This window comes from Corvus kubaryi, unplaced genomic scaffold (assembly GCF_017639235.1).
Source record: "Corvus kubaryi isolate FWS band 111438036 unplaced genomic scaffold, C.kubaryi_AGA036_p1.0 37357, whole genome shotgun sequence".
Taxonomy (NCBI): Eukaryota; Metazoa; Chordata; class Aves; order Passeriformes; family Corvidae; genus Corvus; species Corvus kubaryi.
The window spans coordinates 15,810,955-15,830,150 of NW_024581117.1; the positions used below are offsets into that span (position 1 = coordinate 15,810,955).

Sequence of the window (19,196 nt, forward strand, 5' to 3'; positions counted from 1 at the left end):
TCGATGTGCTGAAATAAAATTAATATAGAAAGGACGTTTAGCTAAAAATATACGCTAAATACACACATGCAGCTGTGGTAATCCCTGGACCGCTTACAACAAATGGTGTTCAAAAAACCAAGTTGGTAAATGTGGAAATATATGTGAAGAATTAATAATTACACTATTCATTATAAAAGGTGACCATTTGCATATTTTTCAATTCTTTATGCAACACTACATATTTTTTTACCTACTTCAAGAAAGAAAGGAAGAAAAATGGCATGTTTGGGATGAGAAATATGCAGCTAGACCAATTTCCACACCTTTCAGGCCATGCTTCAGGCAGTGCTCCATGACAACAAAGAACTGCTGCAAAGGTGGGTAGTCAGAATCCAGAGTGCGCCCAAAGCTCAAGGCTGATTCAATGAGTCCTTTGATACTCAATTTAGCCATGTTCAATAAATTTGCTCTTTCTACAGCTGTAGGGTCCTTTACAGCTAAGACAACAGAGAAAAAATTGTTATGGTTCAAGTGTTAGGAGTGACACAAAGAAATAAAGTGCTTCATAGCTGCCTTGTTCAAAGAAAAACTTACCTTAACCTAATAAACTCAATAGAACAATTCAGTAGGTGCTATAAACCACCATGTCATAGAAAAGCATCCCACGGAAAACACATTCCTAGTGTTTTAATAGGTGAATGAAGTCCCGAGAGTTCTTAGGTACCATGTTGTCTCACCAGGTCTCAGAAGCAGCCAAGTCACTGCAATTTAACACAGCACCTCTGCTGCACTCCAAACTGCTGCATGGCTGCAACCAGTGCCCCTCCCATGGTATTAAAGCAGCCTTCCTATTAATTTATGTATTTATTTGGTGTATTACAGCCTACCTACAGAAGTAGACATCACACTTTTTATATATTATCACTTTCCACTGCAGCTTTAATTTCACAGTGACATGAACACATGCCTTCCTTCTCAGGCTGTACAGAGTCGCTGCCACTAAACCAGGAGCATTTTCTAGAAAATATTACGTACTGAAAATTCAGTTTCTCATCTAGCCACAAAGTATTTTCTACATGGAAAATCTTAAGAATTAAAGGTTTTGCTTTAACTTGAAATTTTTGATAAACTTTACCAAGTGTACACTGCAAAAATACAATTGGGGATTAAATCTAGTCAGTAAAAAACCCACAGCTTTTTACAATCATCTTAGTCTGACAGAATGGACAAGGTTCCTCTTCTCAGAACTCCTGCTACTGAAAACAGAGTGCTCAGGAAATTCTTAAGCTTATTTTCATTTATAATGAAACAAGTCAAGCGTTCAGGCCAGACTATTTTCTCAGAGACAAAACAAGCCTCTGTTTATTCACTATGATCAAAGTAACCTGGAAAAAAACAAAAGAGTTGATGACTTACTGTTTAATTAAATCCAACAAATGAAGTAAAAAAACCACTTTTTTTTTTTGAGACATTGAGACATAGATGTCAAAATATCTGAGGAAAAAATATGCATCTGAGGAAAAAACGTGAGCCTGTTCCTCTGCAAATCTGAGTATAGGTATAGGGCCTTATCTGTTTGCACATCAGAAAGCACAAAGAGCCCAAATCATCATAACAAATGGATATTTTCTCAGCTCCTCAACAGCAATGAAACTACTTGTGTCATTTCCTGCACAGTTTAGGCATTTAGGGATTAGATACTAGAAACCCTGGAAATTACTTTCTAGTATTCTGTTTCCCTAGTTGCCTGCCAAATACCCAACTACCCTACTATCATACAACATAACCTATCTCTGCTTTCTAGGGAAAAAAAAAAAAAAGACTGAGATTATGTACCTGAGACAGCCTTAAAAACTACTTTTATAGTTCCCCAGTACTTCAACAGAAAACCTCATAAGACATTAGAAAACAATCAGAGATAATTAGAGACAGGGCTCTGGCAAAACTGTACTCAGTTAGCAGCCACAGCCCACTGGTTCGTCTCTTCCTTCCTTCCTGCTCAGCTGCTGGGGACTGATCAACCCCACCAGGAGCAGCCACCAGCACAGCATCCCTGGCTGGGACAGGAGGAGGCTTGCAACAACAGGAGCCTTTGTGCTGGCAAAGCACACATCCTGCTTTTTTATTAGCTTTGCTACTGACAGTATTAAATACAAGTGTTAGTGTAGGAAACGCCTTGCTCAATGCAGACTTCAGGTGGGTAGCTCTCCCTTGCTACATATCCTGTCTATTTCCCTAAAGGCATCATAAAAATTCCTTTGTCAGGTGACCTCATTTTGACTTCTGGAGCTGATCCTCCTCAGACAGACTTCTATGTCTGCTATCCTTTTAATTATCAGCCCTCTTGTCTGTTCTTTCTGAGGTGAAATGCATTTTAGGTCTGTTTTTAAGTGCAGCGTACCTGCATGGTTTTTTTCATCTGCTTCTTAAAAAATAAATGATAAACAAATATTTTAAAATTTAAAATCAAGATTTAGAATTTAACATCGTGTGTGAAATCCTAAATCGTAGCTGCTGCTCGAGTACTCTACGGGGTACTGCACAGACAGCAAAACAAGCTCTGCAGAGCTCTTCTCCCCGAAGCAGCAGCCCCCGAAAGGGCTATTTGCAGGTGGCACTGCTGTCGCCAGCATCACCGGGTCTGACGAGGGGCTCGGCCTAGGAGGCGACATTCCTCCGCGGCTGGATGAGCAGCCGAGCCCCGGCGTGCAGCCGCTCCGGCCGCGGGCTGAAGGCGCTGTCCCTGCGGCAGCGGGAGCGCAGCGGGAGCCTCTCCCCGTCGGCCGCAGCCCTCCCGGCGCGGTGCCCGCACACCGAGGCACCGCACGCACCGCGGGGCCCCGATACCGCCCCGTGCCCGCGCCCCTCGGCCCGAGCCTCAGCCCCGCGTTCCCCGGAGACCCCCCCCGCCCATCCCGGCTCCGCTCCCGGCGCCGCAGCCCCGCTCACCCATGGCTGGAGAGGAGGAGCCGCCGCCGCAGCCGCTCCGTGCGGGCCCGCGGCTCCTCCCGCCCCTCCGCCCGCGCGGCGCGGCGCCCCCGGCGGCGGGAGGACCCGCCCCCGGCCCTATCGCGATAGCCCCCCCGCCTCGGGCACTGCCGCACCGCGCCCGGCCCCAGCTGCCCGCCGGGAGAGCGGCATCGGCCGCAGGGATGGGCAAGAGCGCCAGGGCAGCCTTCGGCACAGGAAGGCTCGGACATGAGCTAAGCACAATCAAGCAGCACAAACTTGAGGCTTCTCTACCGTTCTCTTGTGACATAAAGCTTATATCCCTAGCATTTATTCCAAATAATAATTCTCTAGCATTGGATAACATGTATCAGGATAAATAGTAATGTTCTAGAAAAATCTGTGAGTTCAGTGCCTTCAAAGGTAACGTGCTGGGAATCAAAACCAGTATTAAAAAAAAAAAGTAAGTTTTTGGGGTTTAATTTTTAAAAGCCCTAAAATGTGAACCTGACTAGAAAAGAACCAAAATACGCTATGGTGTTTATCACCAAGCATGTTTGTCACATCCAGATGGAATCTCAGTTGATGCTTACTGCACCCTGAGCACTACAATATGGTCTGCTTAATAATTATTCTTTCCTCTCCCCTTTTTGGGCAAGATTAACCATCAACCTGTAAAAGAAAAAGGTGTTCTTCACCTTGCCCAGCTTCAGAGACTGCACACAAACAGCAGAAAGGATATCACTGCCTGGGGCTGCAAGGGAGGACCAAAGGAAAAGGGCAACAAAGGGATAGAACACAGCCCATGGTGACAGGGACACTTCTTATAGCCACCATTCCCACCTCTTAAAAGGAAAAAGGAATCTACACCTTTAAACATTCAACGGTTCTAATAGTCATGCTCTGATTTTACTAGTCCGGCATAAAACAGCTTCCTTTTTTTTTCATTTTTGAGAATCCCAGCAGCATATAACACATTAGGCATGCATCTGCAGGTTTTCCAGCAGCATCTATGGCTGCTTCTGCATGAGGAAGCTGCTTTAAAGGCAGCACACAGAAAAAGTGGTCCTTTACTGCTAGAAGATACTCACTTGCTATGTATATTCATTAAAACATGAAGTGTTTTGGAGAATCACATCTCAAATTTTGTTTGAGACTACCAGAGCAAAACATGGTTTCATATGTAGACTGCTGCTCAATCTAATTTTTACCACATGACTAGAAGCAAGGATGCATTTTAGAAGTAGATAAGGAAATGTTCTTGTGTTTGTTTCTCATGTAACTTCATGATGGGATGGCAATACCTCTAATTTATTTCTTAAGCTTTTATTAGCATGCACACGATTTCCTGGATAAGCATTACTTGGTGTAAGAAAACAGATTAGCCAAATCTTAAGAGTTTTCTACACATAGATCCTAAATACAGGGACAAAAAATCTCTTCTAAAAAAGTATTCTGATGTCACTGCTATAATAAAGAGTATATTTTACCCTATTTTTTTCATCTTTTGAAAGAGCCAGAGCCCAGACACAGTTGATGAAGCATGTATATTCACCTGAAAAAGGAGGATATCCTGTCAACTATTCAAATTATTGTTGTACTGTTCAAAATATTTGCCTTTATAAAGCGAAGTATTAGCAAAGTATAAACAACTGTAACAAAACCAACAGCAAACTTTTATTATTTCAAACATTACAAAAAGTTAGGGAGTAGTTTAAAAAAGTGAAAATGCTCACATTTAACAAATTTGTCTGCAACTATATGCACACAGCTACTTGACATTGATCCAAGAGAAAGTAAATGCTAATGATTCTGAAGAATCAAAAAAATTGATGTTTCCACCAGCAACCTTGGAAAGAAACTCAGTCTCTTCAGTCTAGAATATGAGGTAGCTTAAAGAAATTAGCACAGATCTCTCAGGTTAAAAGTGTTTTCTGTTGTTTATATGCCATCATCTTTAAAAAAATAGAACCTGAGCATGTAAATGTCTTCGTCAGCAAGATGCACCTCTAGTTTTGTTTTCAGGGAAATTTTTGTTTTAAAGACTACAGATCAGATAAACTGAAAACAGAGTTTTACTATGAAGCATTTCACTTCAGATTGATCTGCTTAACACATTAGTTAATAATAGGGAACTAAGTGAATCAGCATCACATATCTCCCTGATGTATGCAAAATCAAGAGATTAGAAATGTCATCAAGGGATCTTCACATGAGAGATTAATTACATTATGTATATAAATATAAAAGACTTCAGCATTTTTAAAAACAGTAGACTTCAAAGGACAATGTGAGGCTTTGAAGAAGAGGAACTTTTTCCTATTTTTTTTCCAAACAGCACAACACAGCACCTTAATTAGGAATTCTAACAGATGGAATAATTGTATGTAAACTACATTTTCAAGTTTTTAAAATCAAACTGAGCCCAGAAAACTGTGACTCAATACAACAATGGTTTACACTCCCTTCCTCTTCAAGTGTTTCCCCACCACTTATGCAGATAACAGTTCACCAAGGTAAAAGAGAATATAGCAATTATCCAGTAGTGGAAAGAACAGAGTGCTTCAAATTTCTGGTTTGTCAGAAGTAAGGTGGGAGCTTTAGTAGCACTGTAACCATCAGCTTCTTCAATAAATATTTGTTATTTTACTGAAAGGAAACTTCCAAAATAATTGAATGTTTCCTGTTTTGGCTGCCTCCAGACTGAACAGTGCCCATCAGCACTGATACCCCAATAATCAGTTATTTCCATTAAAGAACAGCAGAAGAAAAGATACAAAGGCCTGTAAAACTTTCCATCTTCACACTCATAAGATGTTACACTTGTGGATACTTTCATGAGCTCCGGCTGGAAGATTCAAGACGTGGCAAGTTAAGGAAGAATTTTGACAACATTTTGCTTTCACGAAACCTGTTTGAATATGCATTGGTGTTTCCAAAAAAAGCAGCTAACAAGGCTCTTGCTGTTTAAATAGGAGATGGAAACAGCAATAGCTAAAGCTTACTCAGTACAATGTCAGAGAGAAAGAAACAATTACCAAGTCATCTGAAAGTGACACTATTTTCCTTTCCACCAAGATTATTCATGAAACATGTGTTAAGTGGAAGAAAGCAATCACACTGACGTTAAGATGCCAAGAAACTAGAATGATCATGGGAAAAAATGCAAAAGCATTAAAAATTAAAAATTCAGTCTTCGAAATCAAAAAATTACGTCAAAGTTGACTTGCAAGTCAGCACTGACATTTTCTGCTTTCAAAGACAGAGAAGTATTACTGCAGGCCTGGGCCCTAGGGTATATCACCGTGTCCCACAGCCATAGGGAGGAGGAGGAGAGAAGATCCAGCAGGCAGGAATTGTGCAGCAAGATTGATTTATTTAATTATTTTTAAAACTCTTTTATAGACTTTTTTCTTCACAGTCTAATTGGACAAGGATCAGCCAGCCCTTGGGGGTGATTGGCTAAAATCCTAAAACATCCATTGTCAAAATATTTTTCTACTATACCATAAACAAGACTTTTCAAGGCTGCAGGTATTTGGTTGTTTACATAACTCTGCTGCCTCTTCTGTGAGAGAGAAAAGTCTCTCATGGACTTAGAAAATAGCAAGAAAATCCTTGCTAGCAGCATTTTTGTATCTACAGAGAAGGTTCTAAATCCATCCACTAGCTTGATCTCAAGTATACGTCTGGCAAATTTAATCAGCACATTTTGTGCTGTGTTGCCCATCACTAAATAATCAAAGACCATCCCATCCTTACCTCAAATCTCAGTAAGTCAGTCTTACCTTTCCCCTTTCCCAAACCAGCGTGGAGAAAAAGGATATCATTGCCTGGGACTGCAAATGGCAGAGGAGCTTCTCCAAGGGAGGATAGCAGCACAGGGATGGAACACAACCCACCATGACCAGTTTGTGCTTGGCTCTTGTGATAGCAACATTCAGGCGGCGCCAGTCCTTCAGGAGGGTGCCAAGCTGTTAAATAAATGTCACTTGCTTTTATTTTTCCTATTTAATAGACATAAACCACTCATTTTCAAAATGCATCTAAACTGCTAAAATTGACTGAAACGAAGTTAATATGACCAACTTACATTTTCATCAATACTGCTCCTAACAAAAGACACAATTATTATACTTTTGTCTCTTCCTTGGTATTTGTCGACCGTGTTGACTTCCACTCTGTTCTCCTTCCATTTTGCCATCAAATCAGTGATTGTTTTTAGCTGATGTCTGTATGGGGATATAACGCCAATGTCTGAGGGCTTACAGCCAGCCTGAATGAAGAGGAAACAGGAGAAAAAATTTGTCACTGCAGTTGGCTTGGGAGACTCAGTACCATCAGAAGACCATCAAGGATTTTTTTAATTTAATTTTTTTTTAAACAGTGCTGCCAGATATTGTATCTACACCAATGGAACTGTAGGTGTGACTAAGCATGAACTAAAGAAGACAGGAAACATTGGTTACTGCAAGCTCCCAAGCTTTGTCTTAACTTAGCACAAAGACAAGATATCTTTGAAATCCTCACTTTTCCTTCATCTTTAAACTGCAAGGTTTACTCAGAGCTCCTAGTCTGTAATACTCCTGAAGCTGACTGGATGAAAAAAGGAACAAAGGCAAATCCTCTCCCCTCCCTCCCAAGAAAGTCCTCATCTCTTAAAAGAATTTGGCATCCAGCTTTTGTTTTTTGCATCTCAAATCCAACCAGGCAAGGGACAGGGAAGGGAATGCAACTCAGGCTCCTCACTACACTGACACGTAGCCAATCTTCAATTTATCCTTAAGATTATCCCCGAAAGAACTACCCAATACATACGGTCACCATTACTAAAGCAATGTAAAAATTAGTTATAAAGCTCTCCCTCCAAACCATGTAATAAAGCAAAATATACCTTAATAAACAAGGATGTGAGGAAAAGCACTATTTTAGCTTCTGTCACATTACTTATGCCACCTTTTTCTGCATGTTCTGGTGCTGGGACCTTTAAAGACAAAAAGAGAAAATAATGACTTTTGCTGTCTGTAATGGGGTACTATATTCTGTCCCTAACTCACTGAGTCATACGTGGATTTATACTAATGGTATTAATTTACAAAATTAAGTTAAATGCTAAATTTTACTAAACAGAAGAGCCTGTATTGTGAATTAACTTCAGAATACAGCATTTGCAAAACAAATTGGAACAATCCCCAAAATGAGTTTCTAGCACTGGATAGTCACCTTAAGAAACTGCCAGAGCTTAATCCTCTGACTTTACAGTTCACACATTATACATCATATATCAAAAAACCCAAAAATTGACATTTTCCAGTTGATAAGGTAAGAGACCAAATTATATTTTACATGGGACTTTTGCTTTAATGCTTTCCATACAACAATATTTACAATAAATTTTCCTCATCCCATAGCATAAAGGATAATTTTTTTAATGTTTTAAAACTACAGCAAGAACTATCCAAAATGGTAGTACTAAACTGAACTCCCAACCTTTAAATAAAGTATTCACTGAATTTACCATTTCTTAACTATTACCTCCCTTTCCCTACATCCTGTATGAATGAGGCCAACATGCTCAGGATGTAAACTCTTAGTCATTGTGGTGTCACAGTTTTGTAATTTTTTCTCCTTGCTTGGTTCTTGCCTTCTCTGAAGTTGAAGTAGCACCAATAAAAATGAAGGTGTCCCCGATGGAGGGGGAAGCCTCCAAAGTCCATGTGCTCAAGTTCTCTTCAAGCAGAAGAGCACTGTTTTACTGCACAGTTAATTTCTAACCACACTGGCATTAGTGTAGCTAAAAGCTACACAAAAATCATTTTAGGAAAGAAGTACTAAAACCTCTGCCATGCTTATGGTAACACATGCTTACATTTATATTTCTCCTGTTCCCATAGGACACTGGCAGAACCCCCAACAAAAACAACTTAGGCCTAGAATTTCTCAAGAGACTTGCCCTAAATCAAGGATGTCATTTTTTAACAGCCAGCCCCAAGCTGTCAGAGAAGTGCAGACTGACACAGGGGTTGGCAGAAAAGAAACAAATAGATTTCCGATTGCTGTCACAAACACGTTGCATTGTTAAGCAGAAAACAATAGAGGCATTTTTTTCTTTTTCTAAAAAGCCAGCATAATAAATGTAAGCTCCCTGGTGGCGTCATGGTGTTTTTTCCTCTTCTTTCTCTCTGTTTGCATCCCTCCCCCCAAGTCTATTTCTTCATAAGCTTTCCTTGGTTAAACACTAAAAAATACAGGGGAAAAAAAACCACTATGAAGTCAAAGAAAGTAAATGCTGGTTTTGTTTGTTGTCATGTTTAGTGGGTTTTTTTCCATTTCCCCCTCCATGACTACCACAATACATGGAGTTCTGGCAGGAAGTCCAAAAGGAGAAATGACATCATAACCTCACGTCTCAACAAATCTAGACTATTCTGGAAATAAAAACGTTCCTCCTGGCTCTAGGAAGAGGACAGCTGTCTTACACTCGAGATGGGCTTTCCAGGGAAAAAAAAATGGAACAGAAACTCTAGTTTTCTCATTAGCAATTCTGCTGTGATTACTAGATGAACAGTGTTTCAGCCAGGTTCCTATTAACAAGCCTCTTCCCTGGGACCACCTGTCTGCTTTCCTGGGAAAGGGACTGCATCTGTCAAGGCATTCCTGGAAAATGTCTCTGTTTAGTTTAGACATTTTTAGAAATTTCTCTAAGTCATCAAAGTAAATACTGCTTCTCTTTAGGTCATTGAAGAGATTCTATCAGAACAGTTATAAAAAACATGAATCCTGTACAATGTCATGGAGAGCATAGAAAGACTGGTGAATTCTAACCAGGGTCAGCATAAAAGATCATTAGTTGATGTAATTATTGGCAAAACACAGTATTAATAGGAATCAACATAAAACCTATTAAGGAGGAAGAAAGACTCAAATCATAATCCAATCACCAATTACAGTGACAAGTACTAGAGACCACAAACAGGTACTAATTTACTAATCTTTTTCCACATGGGTTTGAACTCTTCCTCGTTTTTCCTGCAAGTCAGTTTCTTTGCAGAAGTTTTATCCACACTAGAATTTTACTTTCCCAGCAAAATTTTGAGTCTCCGTGAAAGGACACACCTAAACCAATTTATTCCTCCCTTACACTTCAGTGTATAGAATGTCTGCAAAATTCCATGGAGAATTGCAGTTATTCCTGCCACTGGCACACAGCTTTGACACGCCTGACCCTCAGGTGCTGGAAATAAGGCCATTCCCTCGTTGCAAGGACAGCCAGTATGGCTACACACTTTGAGATACACTGTACAGGAAAAACAAAGTTTACAGTCCATTCCATATTTTCTGAAGTATTATCTAGATTCAGGTTTTCAGCTGTTCTCAGATGCGATGTTTCCAGCAGCAGTTGTACCACCCCTGCTCAGCTATGCCAACAATACCAACTTTTTTGTGCTGCACACTTTACCCGGTCCTAGAAAACCGCTTTCTGAAGTTCCCTGTTGTACCCTACCTAAGCTGAATGAAGTTTACATGTTGATTGTATTGAGAACTTGCCTCAAAATACAATGTTGAAAGAGCATAAGGAACTTTACCTTCTCCGTGTTCAGAAAACACACAGGGGTGTCTGGATCAAGGACTTCCTTCAGCCATGTCTTTGAAGCATCCCCAAGGTCCAGTTTCAATTTCTTTAGGTTGGGCAAGTTAACAGTGGCATTTGATACCTTCTCTGAGCCACATTCCAGTTTGCCTTCATATACCAGCATGTTACTCAATGACATAATCTTACTAAAGATATAAAAAACAAAAAAAAAGGCATAAAAATCTTGCTATTTCAATCCCACATTAAGAACACAATTTAATAAATGAAAGTTGTAAGTACCTATTCATTCTGTATTGCACAGTTAATTGGACAACAGCATTTTGGTTTTGTTCCAGCCTTTTAAATAAGCTTTCACTCATGCCAAGATCTCTGTTACAACACAAAAACAAAAATCAGAATGTGTCAATCAGAACAGTGCAAGAGCCTTCCCAGAATTTGTTATTAATAATTGTCCAGAAGCATTTTATCTTACCTTGCTTCTGCATTCAGCACAAGTGGAGGCAGCTGCTGATGATCCCCCACCAGCACAAACCTTTTGGAGCACAACAGTGGGCCCAGGCAGATGAGCTGGCTTATTTGGGAAGCTTCATCAACAATACAGAAGTCAAATTGCTTCTGAACAAAGATGGGGTGATTTACTCCCATGCAAGACGTTGCTACCACGGGCTGAAAATTGAGACGTGCTTTAAGGATAAGGTACACTTTGTATCCTCTAGCACTATGTTCTCCATGTTAAAAAAAAAAAATATTTCCCATTAAACTAAACTGTAAAATCAAAGAAATCAAATTATTAGTCCTCGAAATCAGACCAGCATAATTTAGATGTATATTGGCCTGACATATTCTTGCACCAATTGCAAGTGACAAACAAAACCAGCTTTAGAGCAGACTGTAGCAAATAACTTGTTCCTGTCATGTGTTCAGAGTGATGCCAGGTTCTATTCATGTACAATTCACGGAGTGTGCTGAAATGACTACTGTGAAAAATCAGGAGGTTTGGGGTTTTTTTTTTTTTCAATACTGAACAGAGGATAAAACAACAACAGCAGCACAGTTCTTGCCATGGCTGTGCTTCCACTGCAATCCAAAACGACTAAAATAAGAAATGCTAAGTCATTCCCTTTATGACTTCAGTCATTCCCCTGCAATTTTTATCAATAAAAAGTAAATGGCACCTTTTGTGAAGCTGGCATTTAGTCCAACTACCATCAAGCTTTATTCTTCCAGCAAATTTAATTTAAAGCTGCCATATGACCCAGCTCCCATTATGGTTTGCATTAACATTCACACAGACAGCACTAATCTTTCAATCAAAAATAAGGGTTTGGCCCGGTCGCTCCACAGCATTCCACTTCCTCTTCCCCATCTGCTGATTGTACTGATGGCACAATGAGCACAAGTGGGAGGGAGAAGGGAAAAACAGCAGCGATATGTGAATAATGTTAAAGGAGGCTGCAGCAGCCCATTCACAAGATCTCAGATAAAAGCACTGGAGTCTTTGGGGCTTATCGCTTACAATGATGAGTTACTTTGTGTGGACATAAACAAAGCTTCCCAACTTTCGAACTTAATGTAGGTCATTACTGGCGTTAAGAAATTGAAACAATGCAGAGGTTGAGTATCTCTTTCAGCTCAGATTTCTTACAGCAGTACACACCCTTGGGATGGGTTCCTTCTCTGCAGCATCCAAAAAAATACTAATGTCATTATCTTTAATAATTTGTAGAGCTAGCAAAAAACATTTCTCTCACCTGACTATTATAGACCTCTTCCAAATCTGTTACAGACTTAACTGATTTGGACCTGCAAATTTCTTCTTCTGTATATTTCTGAATATCTGGATGAACCTTCTGAGCTCGCCCCAAGCGCAAGAAGCCAACTTTGAATTTGGCCAGTTTCAGAAGGACGTTGTCTACAGCTGTGTGTGTAAAACTGGTCAGAAGGACACTGAAGCCACAAGCAGAAAGAATTCTCACCTAATGAGTGGCAAAGGGAAAGAAAAGGAGAAGTTGTTAGTTTATCTAAAAGAATCAACAATCCCAGGTCTAACAAGGTGAAAAACACGAGGGGTTTCAGAGGGAGCCAATAATAAGCATGTCTGACACATGATCTGCGTCAGTCTGCCAGATGTGTCAGTTGGCCATTGTCAGTAGTCTTGGAGGTTCCCATGAACAGCAGGCTCACAACACTGCTGCAAACAGTGAGAGCCAATATCTGGATGTGCACTCACAAGGAACTGCACTCTTAAGATCCCCACTGTAAGAACAAGCCATGCAGCCCATTCCCACAACACTGTTCTCCATGGCAATTTAGCCAGTACAGATTCAGTGGAATGGGCTGAAGATAGCACGAGCTGCCTGTTCTCCAGCCTGATAACAACTGGAAGCAGGATAACACTGCTGTTCTAAGAAAACCTCACTCAGCCCACAGTATAAATCCAGCATGCTCCTACAGGACATTCCTGGGGAAAAGAGAACCACCAACCAGAGGAGATGGTAGCAGACTGCACATAGATTCAGCCCCACAGGTTGATAAAATTTACAATGGACAAGTTACTGACTTCTCAAGAAGTCCCTCTTTTGAGCTATAACTCAAGATTTGAGGACTTGCTCATATTTGGAGCCAAATAATTTTAGCACTAAAGCATCACAGAAGTGATTAAATATCACACTTCAATCTCCTCCCTCCCACATATACTCCTACGCAAGCAACAGACAACCCTACTCCACAAAATCTAGTTTTAGTTCCATCAAATATAGGTTAAGGAAAAGAAATGTGTTTTCTTCTTTGAAGTTATACAGATACTGTTAGATTAAGTCATGACACTACACTACACAGTTGGTTTAATGCTATCTTCTAAATCTCACCAAAAAAATTAAGCACCAAGGTACATGATCTTACTAGAGCACATATCGTAGTGGTTTTTCCTGTTCCAGGCATACCCACAATAAGTGTGTAGTCTTTTGAAAGTAGCACTTGTTTCATTGCCTGTTTCTGAGGCTTATTTAGACCTTTTAGAAGAAAAAGCAAAATTAAATTACTACACTTCATCATAATTGTAATAATTACTAAAGCTAGAACAAAACTATAATTTCCTCCTTCACTAAAGTCCTTAATAAAGACAAGAACTGAGCAAAGTCTGTAGGTTCTAATGAAGGTACGACATGAAACATAATACACAAGATAAGTAGTAAAGGGTCTGCACTACAGTCCTAGAAATAAGTTACTGAAGACATTTTTAGTTTTAGATCTTTTATGACTTTTTTTTCTAATATCTTAATTGATCACCTCCATATATTGTGCCTGGGCACTTGTGTTTGATCATACCACTTTCACATTCAAACACACAGCTCACAGCAAGGGGTGATGAGTTGCACATACAGCAGCATCTTGTTTAGAACAAACATTACAGCAGAGCTTGTTCGCCCCAGTCTGATGCAAACAAGTAGCACGTTTCACCACCTTGGACTAGGCAAACTCAAGCAAAATAAGACTTCAAACTGAGTTGTTATAAAAAAGTTCAGTTTGCTCTAAGAGAATTCAGTTAAATTTATGTTTTGACAGGCAACTCTGTCAGAGAACAAGGAAATATTTCCATCAAATACAAGATACTGTCTCATACCTAAATAAGTTTTGTTTTTAAATAAAGCACAAAGCATCACACACCACAGAGCTCCCAAGTCAGCAAGAGCGATTATACAAGTGAATGCTTACACTAAAGCCCATCTCCTTCCTCTCCCTCAAGGTCAGCTTCCTCTATCCCAAGAGCTGTCTCTGTTCATTCCTTTTGTAAAGGTTACAGAGGTAATTATATGGCACTCTGTTTGCAACTGCAAGCTGCAGCAACTAACAAAAGTAAAAAAAAGTTGTAAACAAGTATCTGATCAAGTCTTCCTGTTATTAAATTAGTCTTCAACTAGTTAGAAGACATGCAAGGTAAGAACTTGGTTTTAATTTTTAAGCTGAAAATTATCACTGGACCCCAAAGTAGGAAAAACTTCTTATATTTATCATGATAAATACTTTGGCTATAGAGATATACTACCAAGCAGAGCATTTGGGGGAAAGTCACTTTGTACCCTTTAAAATATTTGCAACAGTTTCTTTTGCTTCAGGAGGAAGGACAGAGCTCAAGTGCTGAATAAAACGTGGTTTCTGGAAGTCAATTATCAAGTTGCGGAGCCTTTCACTGTGGATAAAAATAAAACAAAACAGAGTTACAATAAGAGTAACCGGTTGAGAAACTTTATCTGAAAATATTGAAACCATGAAATTAATTTGATTTTTCATACCTGACTGGGGAATCTTTCATCAATTTAGAAAGATTTTCAAAAGGGACTCCTGTACCAACATCTCCTTCGTCGTGATCCAACCTAAATACGGTGTTCTTGGGGAGGTTTGACAAATTCCTGAAGGATGATAATAACATGGATAAAATAATTCAGTTTACCAGCAATATGTTGATTAAAGACTTATTACTACATGTTAAATTACATCTTCCAGAGATCCCAGAGTGAAGCAATACCTAATAGAAATACACTATTAACTGATCTAAATAAAGCATGATCCCAATGAGGGATAATAAAACATAAGCCAAATTTAAAGAAAATATAGACTGAATAATGAAAGTTACTATTAACACAGTAATCACTGTGTCCATATAGTTTCATGTTAGAGACATAAGCAAATACAGTTTAAATGTGCTTTTATTCAAACAACCTAGTTAAATAGACAGGCATATATTGACCAAGTAAGTGACATTTTCAATCAAGACAAGAGAATTTCTGGAGGGTACCCCAAAGCCAGTAGGAAGAGTCAGGATATGTCACAGCTTTTTGGACACCTAGTAGTACCCTTCCTCAAGCCAGTACAAGAGTGTTTACAAACAGATATTTTTCTTTTTATCTTATTACCTGCCCAACAAACAGGAGACTTTTGTTCCACTGACTTCTCTAACATAGCCAGTAGCCAAACCAAGTAAACCCTTTTCCTCTCCACTCACAACCACTCGATCACCAACCAACAGGTTTGTTCCAGATATGGCACCATTTCTACGCTGGAAAAAATGTAGATACTGTCCCTCAGAAATTTCACAGACTTCATCAACTCTGATCATGTTTCCAACACAATCTCCAGCCTTCTCTCTATTAAGATAGGTATCAAAAAAAGAAATATTTTAATATTAAGATCCTCCCTGAAAGAGAACTATTAATTAAAAAAACCCGCAAGTTCAAAAACTACACCACCCACAACCAACCACCAAAACCAAAATACAAAAAAAAAAACCAAAAGGAAGGAAAGAAGCATCATTGGCACGAGTTTAGAAATTACACCTTACCTTTCCAAAGAAGATATCATCCATATATTTTTATATCCCTTTTTATGCTCTCCACTTTGCAGCTCCAAGGTTAACATCAGATACCAGAGGCTGAAATACTCTAAGTGGGAGGGTTTCAGGTGCTGGGTCTCTCTGTCAATGACAGGTACCATAGCAGGAGGAAAGGCCACACTGGCCATCTTCTGCTCTACAGCTCTAGGAATAGAACCAACCACAGGAAAGGCTCAGCCTGTATCCTTTTTCTCCTGCAAGCCCATATGTACAAAACAACAATCTAAATATCTACTGTAACATACCAGGTAGATTAATTCATCATTACTTGAATGAAGTTGAATCTGTATCCTTCCTTTGTTCAGAAGGATAATAATCTTCTGATAATTATTAATTAATTTATTAATAAAAATAAATTTAATTAACTAATTATTTATATTAGTATAATTAATTATATTTATATTATTATAAATAGTTAAGTTGTTGGTATTTTATCTTAATAATTATAACGTATTAATTTATAAATAATAATTTATAAAATTAATTAATTCATTAATAATTGCATAATCTTATATGAATAACTTTACATCATCTCTATGATTTTGAAGGGCGATAAGTTAATCAAACACCAGATAAAGGCATTTCAAAGACAGTAACGTGTACATTTACAGAGTTGATCTTTTACCCCTTTTATTGTAACATACAAATATTATTTTGATACTTAGCTAAGCAATGGGGATTTAATAACTAATACACAGGCAAACTTCAAGTCAATTTATTTAAAAACTTTATATCAATAGACGTTATACCAAATCATGTATACAAAACATGACCAGAGAGAGAAAAGCTTATTCAGAAGTAAATAGCTACCCAGCTATAATCCTGTTGCTGTAACAACTGAGTATTAGAAGTAGGATTTCACAGAGACATGTCATGTATGCCCACAAAGCTCCCTCAATGTACAGTTTTACCCCTAGAATTTTAAAAACAATCAGGCATTCTGTTTACACGAGATCACCCCAGAGGCTCTCCTGTTCTAACATACCTCATTTGATCATTTCCATATACAATTTTGGTTGTTTTTTGTGCAGCATAGAGACTAAAACTTGTAACAGATCTTAAAACAATTCAATAACTTAACGTGAAATTTTATCAAATATTTGTTTATGACTTATTTTTAACAGTAGATGCAAGAAGACTTCAGCAGAGTAGTATCAATGTGTCAGTACTTGTGTGATACCCCACAGGGAAACAATCTTCTGCAGAGTCAACCTGAAAAAGCGGTTGTCCAGCCAGAATTCAGGCCCAAAAGATTGCCTTTTGTCAATCTTTTGCAAGAATATAGCTTTTTTAACAGATCTGTTATCGTCATCAAATATTTTGTTGAGATTTATCTCAGATTTTGTCTTGCAGAAAGTGTACCTGAGCAAACATATTAAGTCTCTGTGAGATCAGGAGCTGAATTATAAAAGTTGTAGAGGGATCTGTGGAAGATTCTTTTGGGGTGCTAGAGTCCTCAATAAGTACAAAGCTGTCAACCACAAGAATTAAATTATTGTATCAAAAGACACAATTATTCAAGCTCATTTAAAAACATTAGTCAAACTTTTTTTTTTTACCTGCTGTATAAAAAGCAGTTGTGCATTTGGGAACAATATTTACATGCTTGACTGTCATCGATCACAGGAGGCAAAGCAGCAAGCTGTGAATTCTGCCTTCCCACAGAAGATTTATAGGTACTGTGCGTTAAGTAGAAGGCCACATGATTTCTTAACTTCATTAATTCTGTCAAGAAAAGAATAAACTAAGCTGATGTTCCTGTTTGCAAGAATTTCTACCTCAAAAGTAATTAGCTATCAACTTTTTAGTCAGTGTTGGGGTTTTAGGAGTTCTCCTCGTCTTTTTTTTTCTGTTAAAGGAATTTTCCCCATACGTGTTGCTAGGGGGACAAATGACTGGATACTTCAGACAAACAAAAGACCTACCCATTGGAGTGGGGTGCATCTGGCTACTCTTCTGTTTCACCTGGGTGTGCGGACAGTCGGTCCCGACATTTGGACAGAGAGAGAAGCTGCTTTCTTCGGCTGCTTTTCCTTCTGCCAGAGAAACCCCAGGATCCCAAGCCCGCCTTCCCTGCCCCACTGGGAGCCGGTCTGTGGCTGCCCTGCCCCCGCCGCTGCTTCAAGCCTTCTCTACGTTGTAGCTGTGCTTGCCCTGCCTGCCTGGACTTCTGGGGGTTCCCACTGCAGCTTCGCAGTTTGGATACATCGCATCTGCCACCCGGGATTTGTGCTTGTCCCTGCCACTCCAGCCTGCTGGTCCAGCCTGCTCTTCCTGAGGGTCCGGCCGGACACCGGGATCGGCTGCCCAGGGGTTTGTGAAGCCTTTGTCCCATCCCTCCCGGGATCCCCGGAGCACCGGTGCCGCGTGTTTCCCGAGCTCGCTCCGGAGCGCCCCCTGCAGCCGCGGGGGAACCATCGCACCTGCCCTGCTCACCGGGAGCCGCCAGCGCCCCTGCCGGCTGCGAGCGGAACTGCACCTGAGGGGAAAGGGCCCGACAGCCGAGAAGGCTGGGACTGGGTTTGTGTGTGCTGTTACTGCCATGGTTATTGCTGTTTGACTGGTTATACACATATAGATATATAATAATAAAGAACTGTTATTCCTATTCCTCATATCTTTGCCTAAAAGCCCTTTGATTTCAAAATTATAATAACTCAGAGGAAAGAGGGGTCGCATCTGCCATTCCAAGGGAGGCTCCTGCCTTCCTTAGCAGACACCTGTCTTCCAAACCAAGACAGTCAGCTAAGTAGTGATTATTCACATAGCAAAGTCCTTGTGCCGTATTAATAAAACAACTGAATTTTTAACATAAGCTTAGTAACATTATAACAAGTCATGCATGCCCAAGTACGGCTATTTTCATAAGAGTAAACTTTATAGTTAAAAAGAAAGATTTTAGTAATAGTTAAGAGAATTATGGTTTCCAGGGAAGGGGAACAACTTTACCTCTACGGTCCATGCGAGCTCCAGAAACAGGATACATTGTACCAGTTTTTAGATAAAGAAGAAACCCAGCTTCAGGATCTACTCTCCGCTCTAAATTCAACAATGTGTACAGAATAACCTGCAAAAATTATATATAAATTTATTCCAGTATAGTTGTTGTGTTTTAACCCCAAGCAGCAACCAAGCCCCACACAGCTGCCCACTCACTTCCCCACTGTTCGCACCAGGGAGAGAGAATTGGAAAGGTAAAAGCTGGAAAACTCATTGAGGGTTGAGATAAAGACAATTTAGTAGGGAAAAGAACAGCCACACTTGCAAGCAAAGCAAAACAAG

General features: G+C 39.6%; 2 protein-coding genes across 6 annotated transcripts in view; both read right to left on the reverse strand.

The window, feature by feature from the left end:
* Positions 1 to 3,004, reverse strand: part of RUFY2 (RUN and FYVE domain containing 2) — a 25,025-nt gene extending 22,021 nt beyond the window's left edge. For 2 of the 3 annotated variants that reach the window (XM_042033420.1, XM_042033423.1), the window contains exons 1-2: positions 2,932 to 3,004; positions 306 to 479 (exon numbers count right to left, since the gene is read on the reverse strand). In XM_042033420.1, the coding sequence (XP_041889354.1) occupies positions 306 to 479; positions 2,932 to 2,935 (178 nt within the window). In that variant the 5' untranslated portion in view covers positions 2,936 to 3,004. The other variant, XM_042033422.1, reaches the window with a different exon arrangement.
* DNA2 (DNA replication helicase/nuclease 2) overlaps positions 306 to 19,196 on the reverse strand; it is a 26,562-nt gene continuing 7,671 nt past the window's right edge. For 2 of the 3 annotated variants that reach the window (XM_042033418.1, XM_042033417.1), the window contains exons 7-21: positions 18,864 to 18,981; positions 17,474 to 17,639; positions 15,864 to 16,058; positions 15,439 to 15,669; positions 14,818 to 14,934; positions 14,605 to 14,714; positions 13,427 to 13,536; positions 12,277 to 12,501; positions 10,998 to 11,191; positions 10,805 to 10,894; positions 10,518 to 10,710; positions 7,826 to 7,915; positions 7,025 to 7,207; positions 6,758 to 6,905; positions 4,587 to 5,794 (exon numbers count right to left, since the gene is read on the reverse strand). In XM_042033418.1, the coding sequence (XP_041889352.1) occupies positions 5,739 to 5,794; positions 6,758 to 6,905; positions 7,025 to 7,207; positions 7,826 to 7,915; positions 10,518 to 10,710; positions 10,805 to 10,894; positions 10,998 to 11,191; positions 12,277 to 12,501; positions 13,427 to 13,536; positions 14,605 to 14,714; positions 14,818 to 14,934; positions 15,439 to 15,669; positions 15,864 to 16,058; positions 17,474 to 17,639; positions 18,864 to 18,981 (2,226 nt within the window). In that variant the 3' untranslated portion in view covers positions 4,587 to 5,738. Of the gene's footprint in view, positions 480 to 4,586; positions 5,795 to 6,719; positions 6,906 to 7,024; positions 7,208 to 7,825; positions 7,916 to 10,517; positions 10,711 to 10,804; positions 10,895 to 10,997; positions 11,192 to 12,276; positions 12,502 to 13,426; positions 13,537 to 14,604; positions 14,715 to 14,817; positions 14,935 to 15,438; positions 15,670 to 15,863; positions 16,059 to 17,473; positions 17,640 to 18,863; positions 18,982 to 19,196 lie in introns of those variants that run through there. The other variant, XM_042033419.1, reaches the window with a different exon arrangement.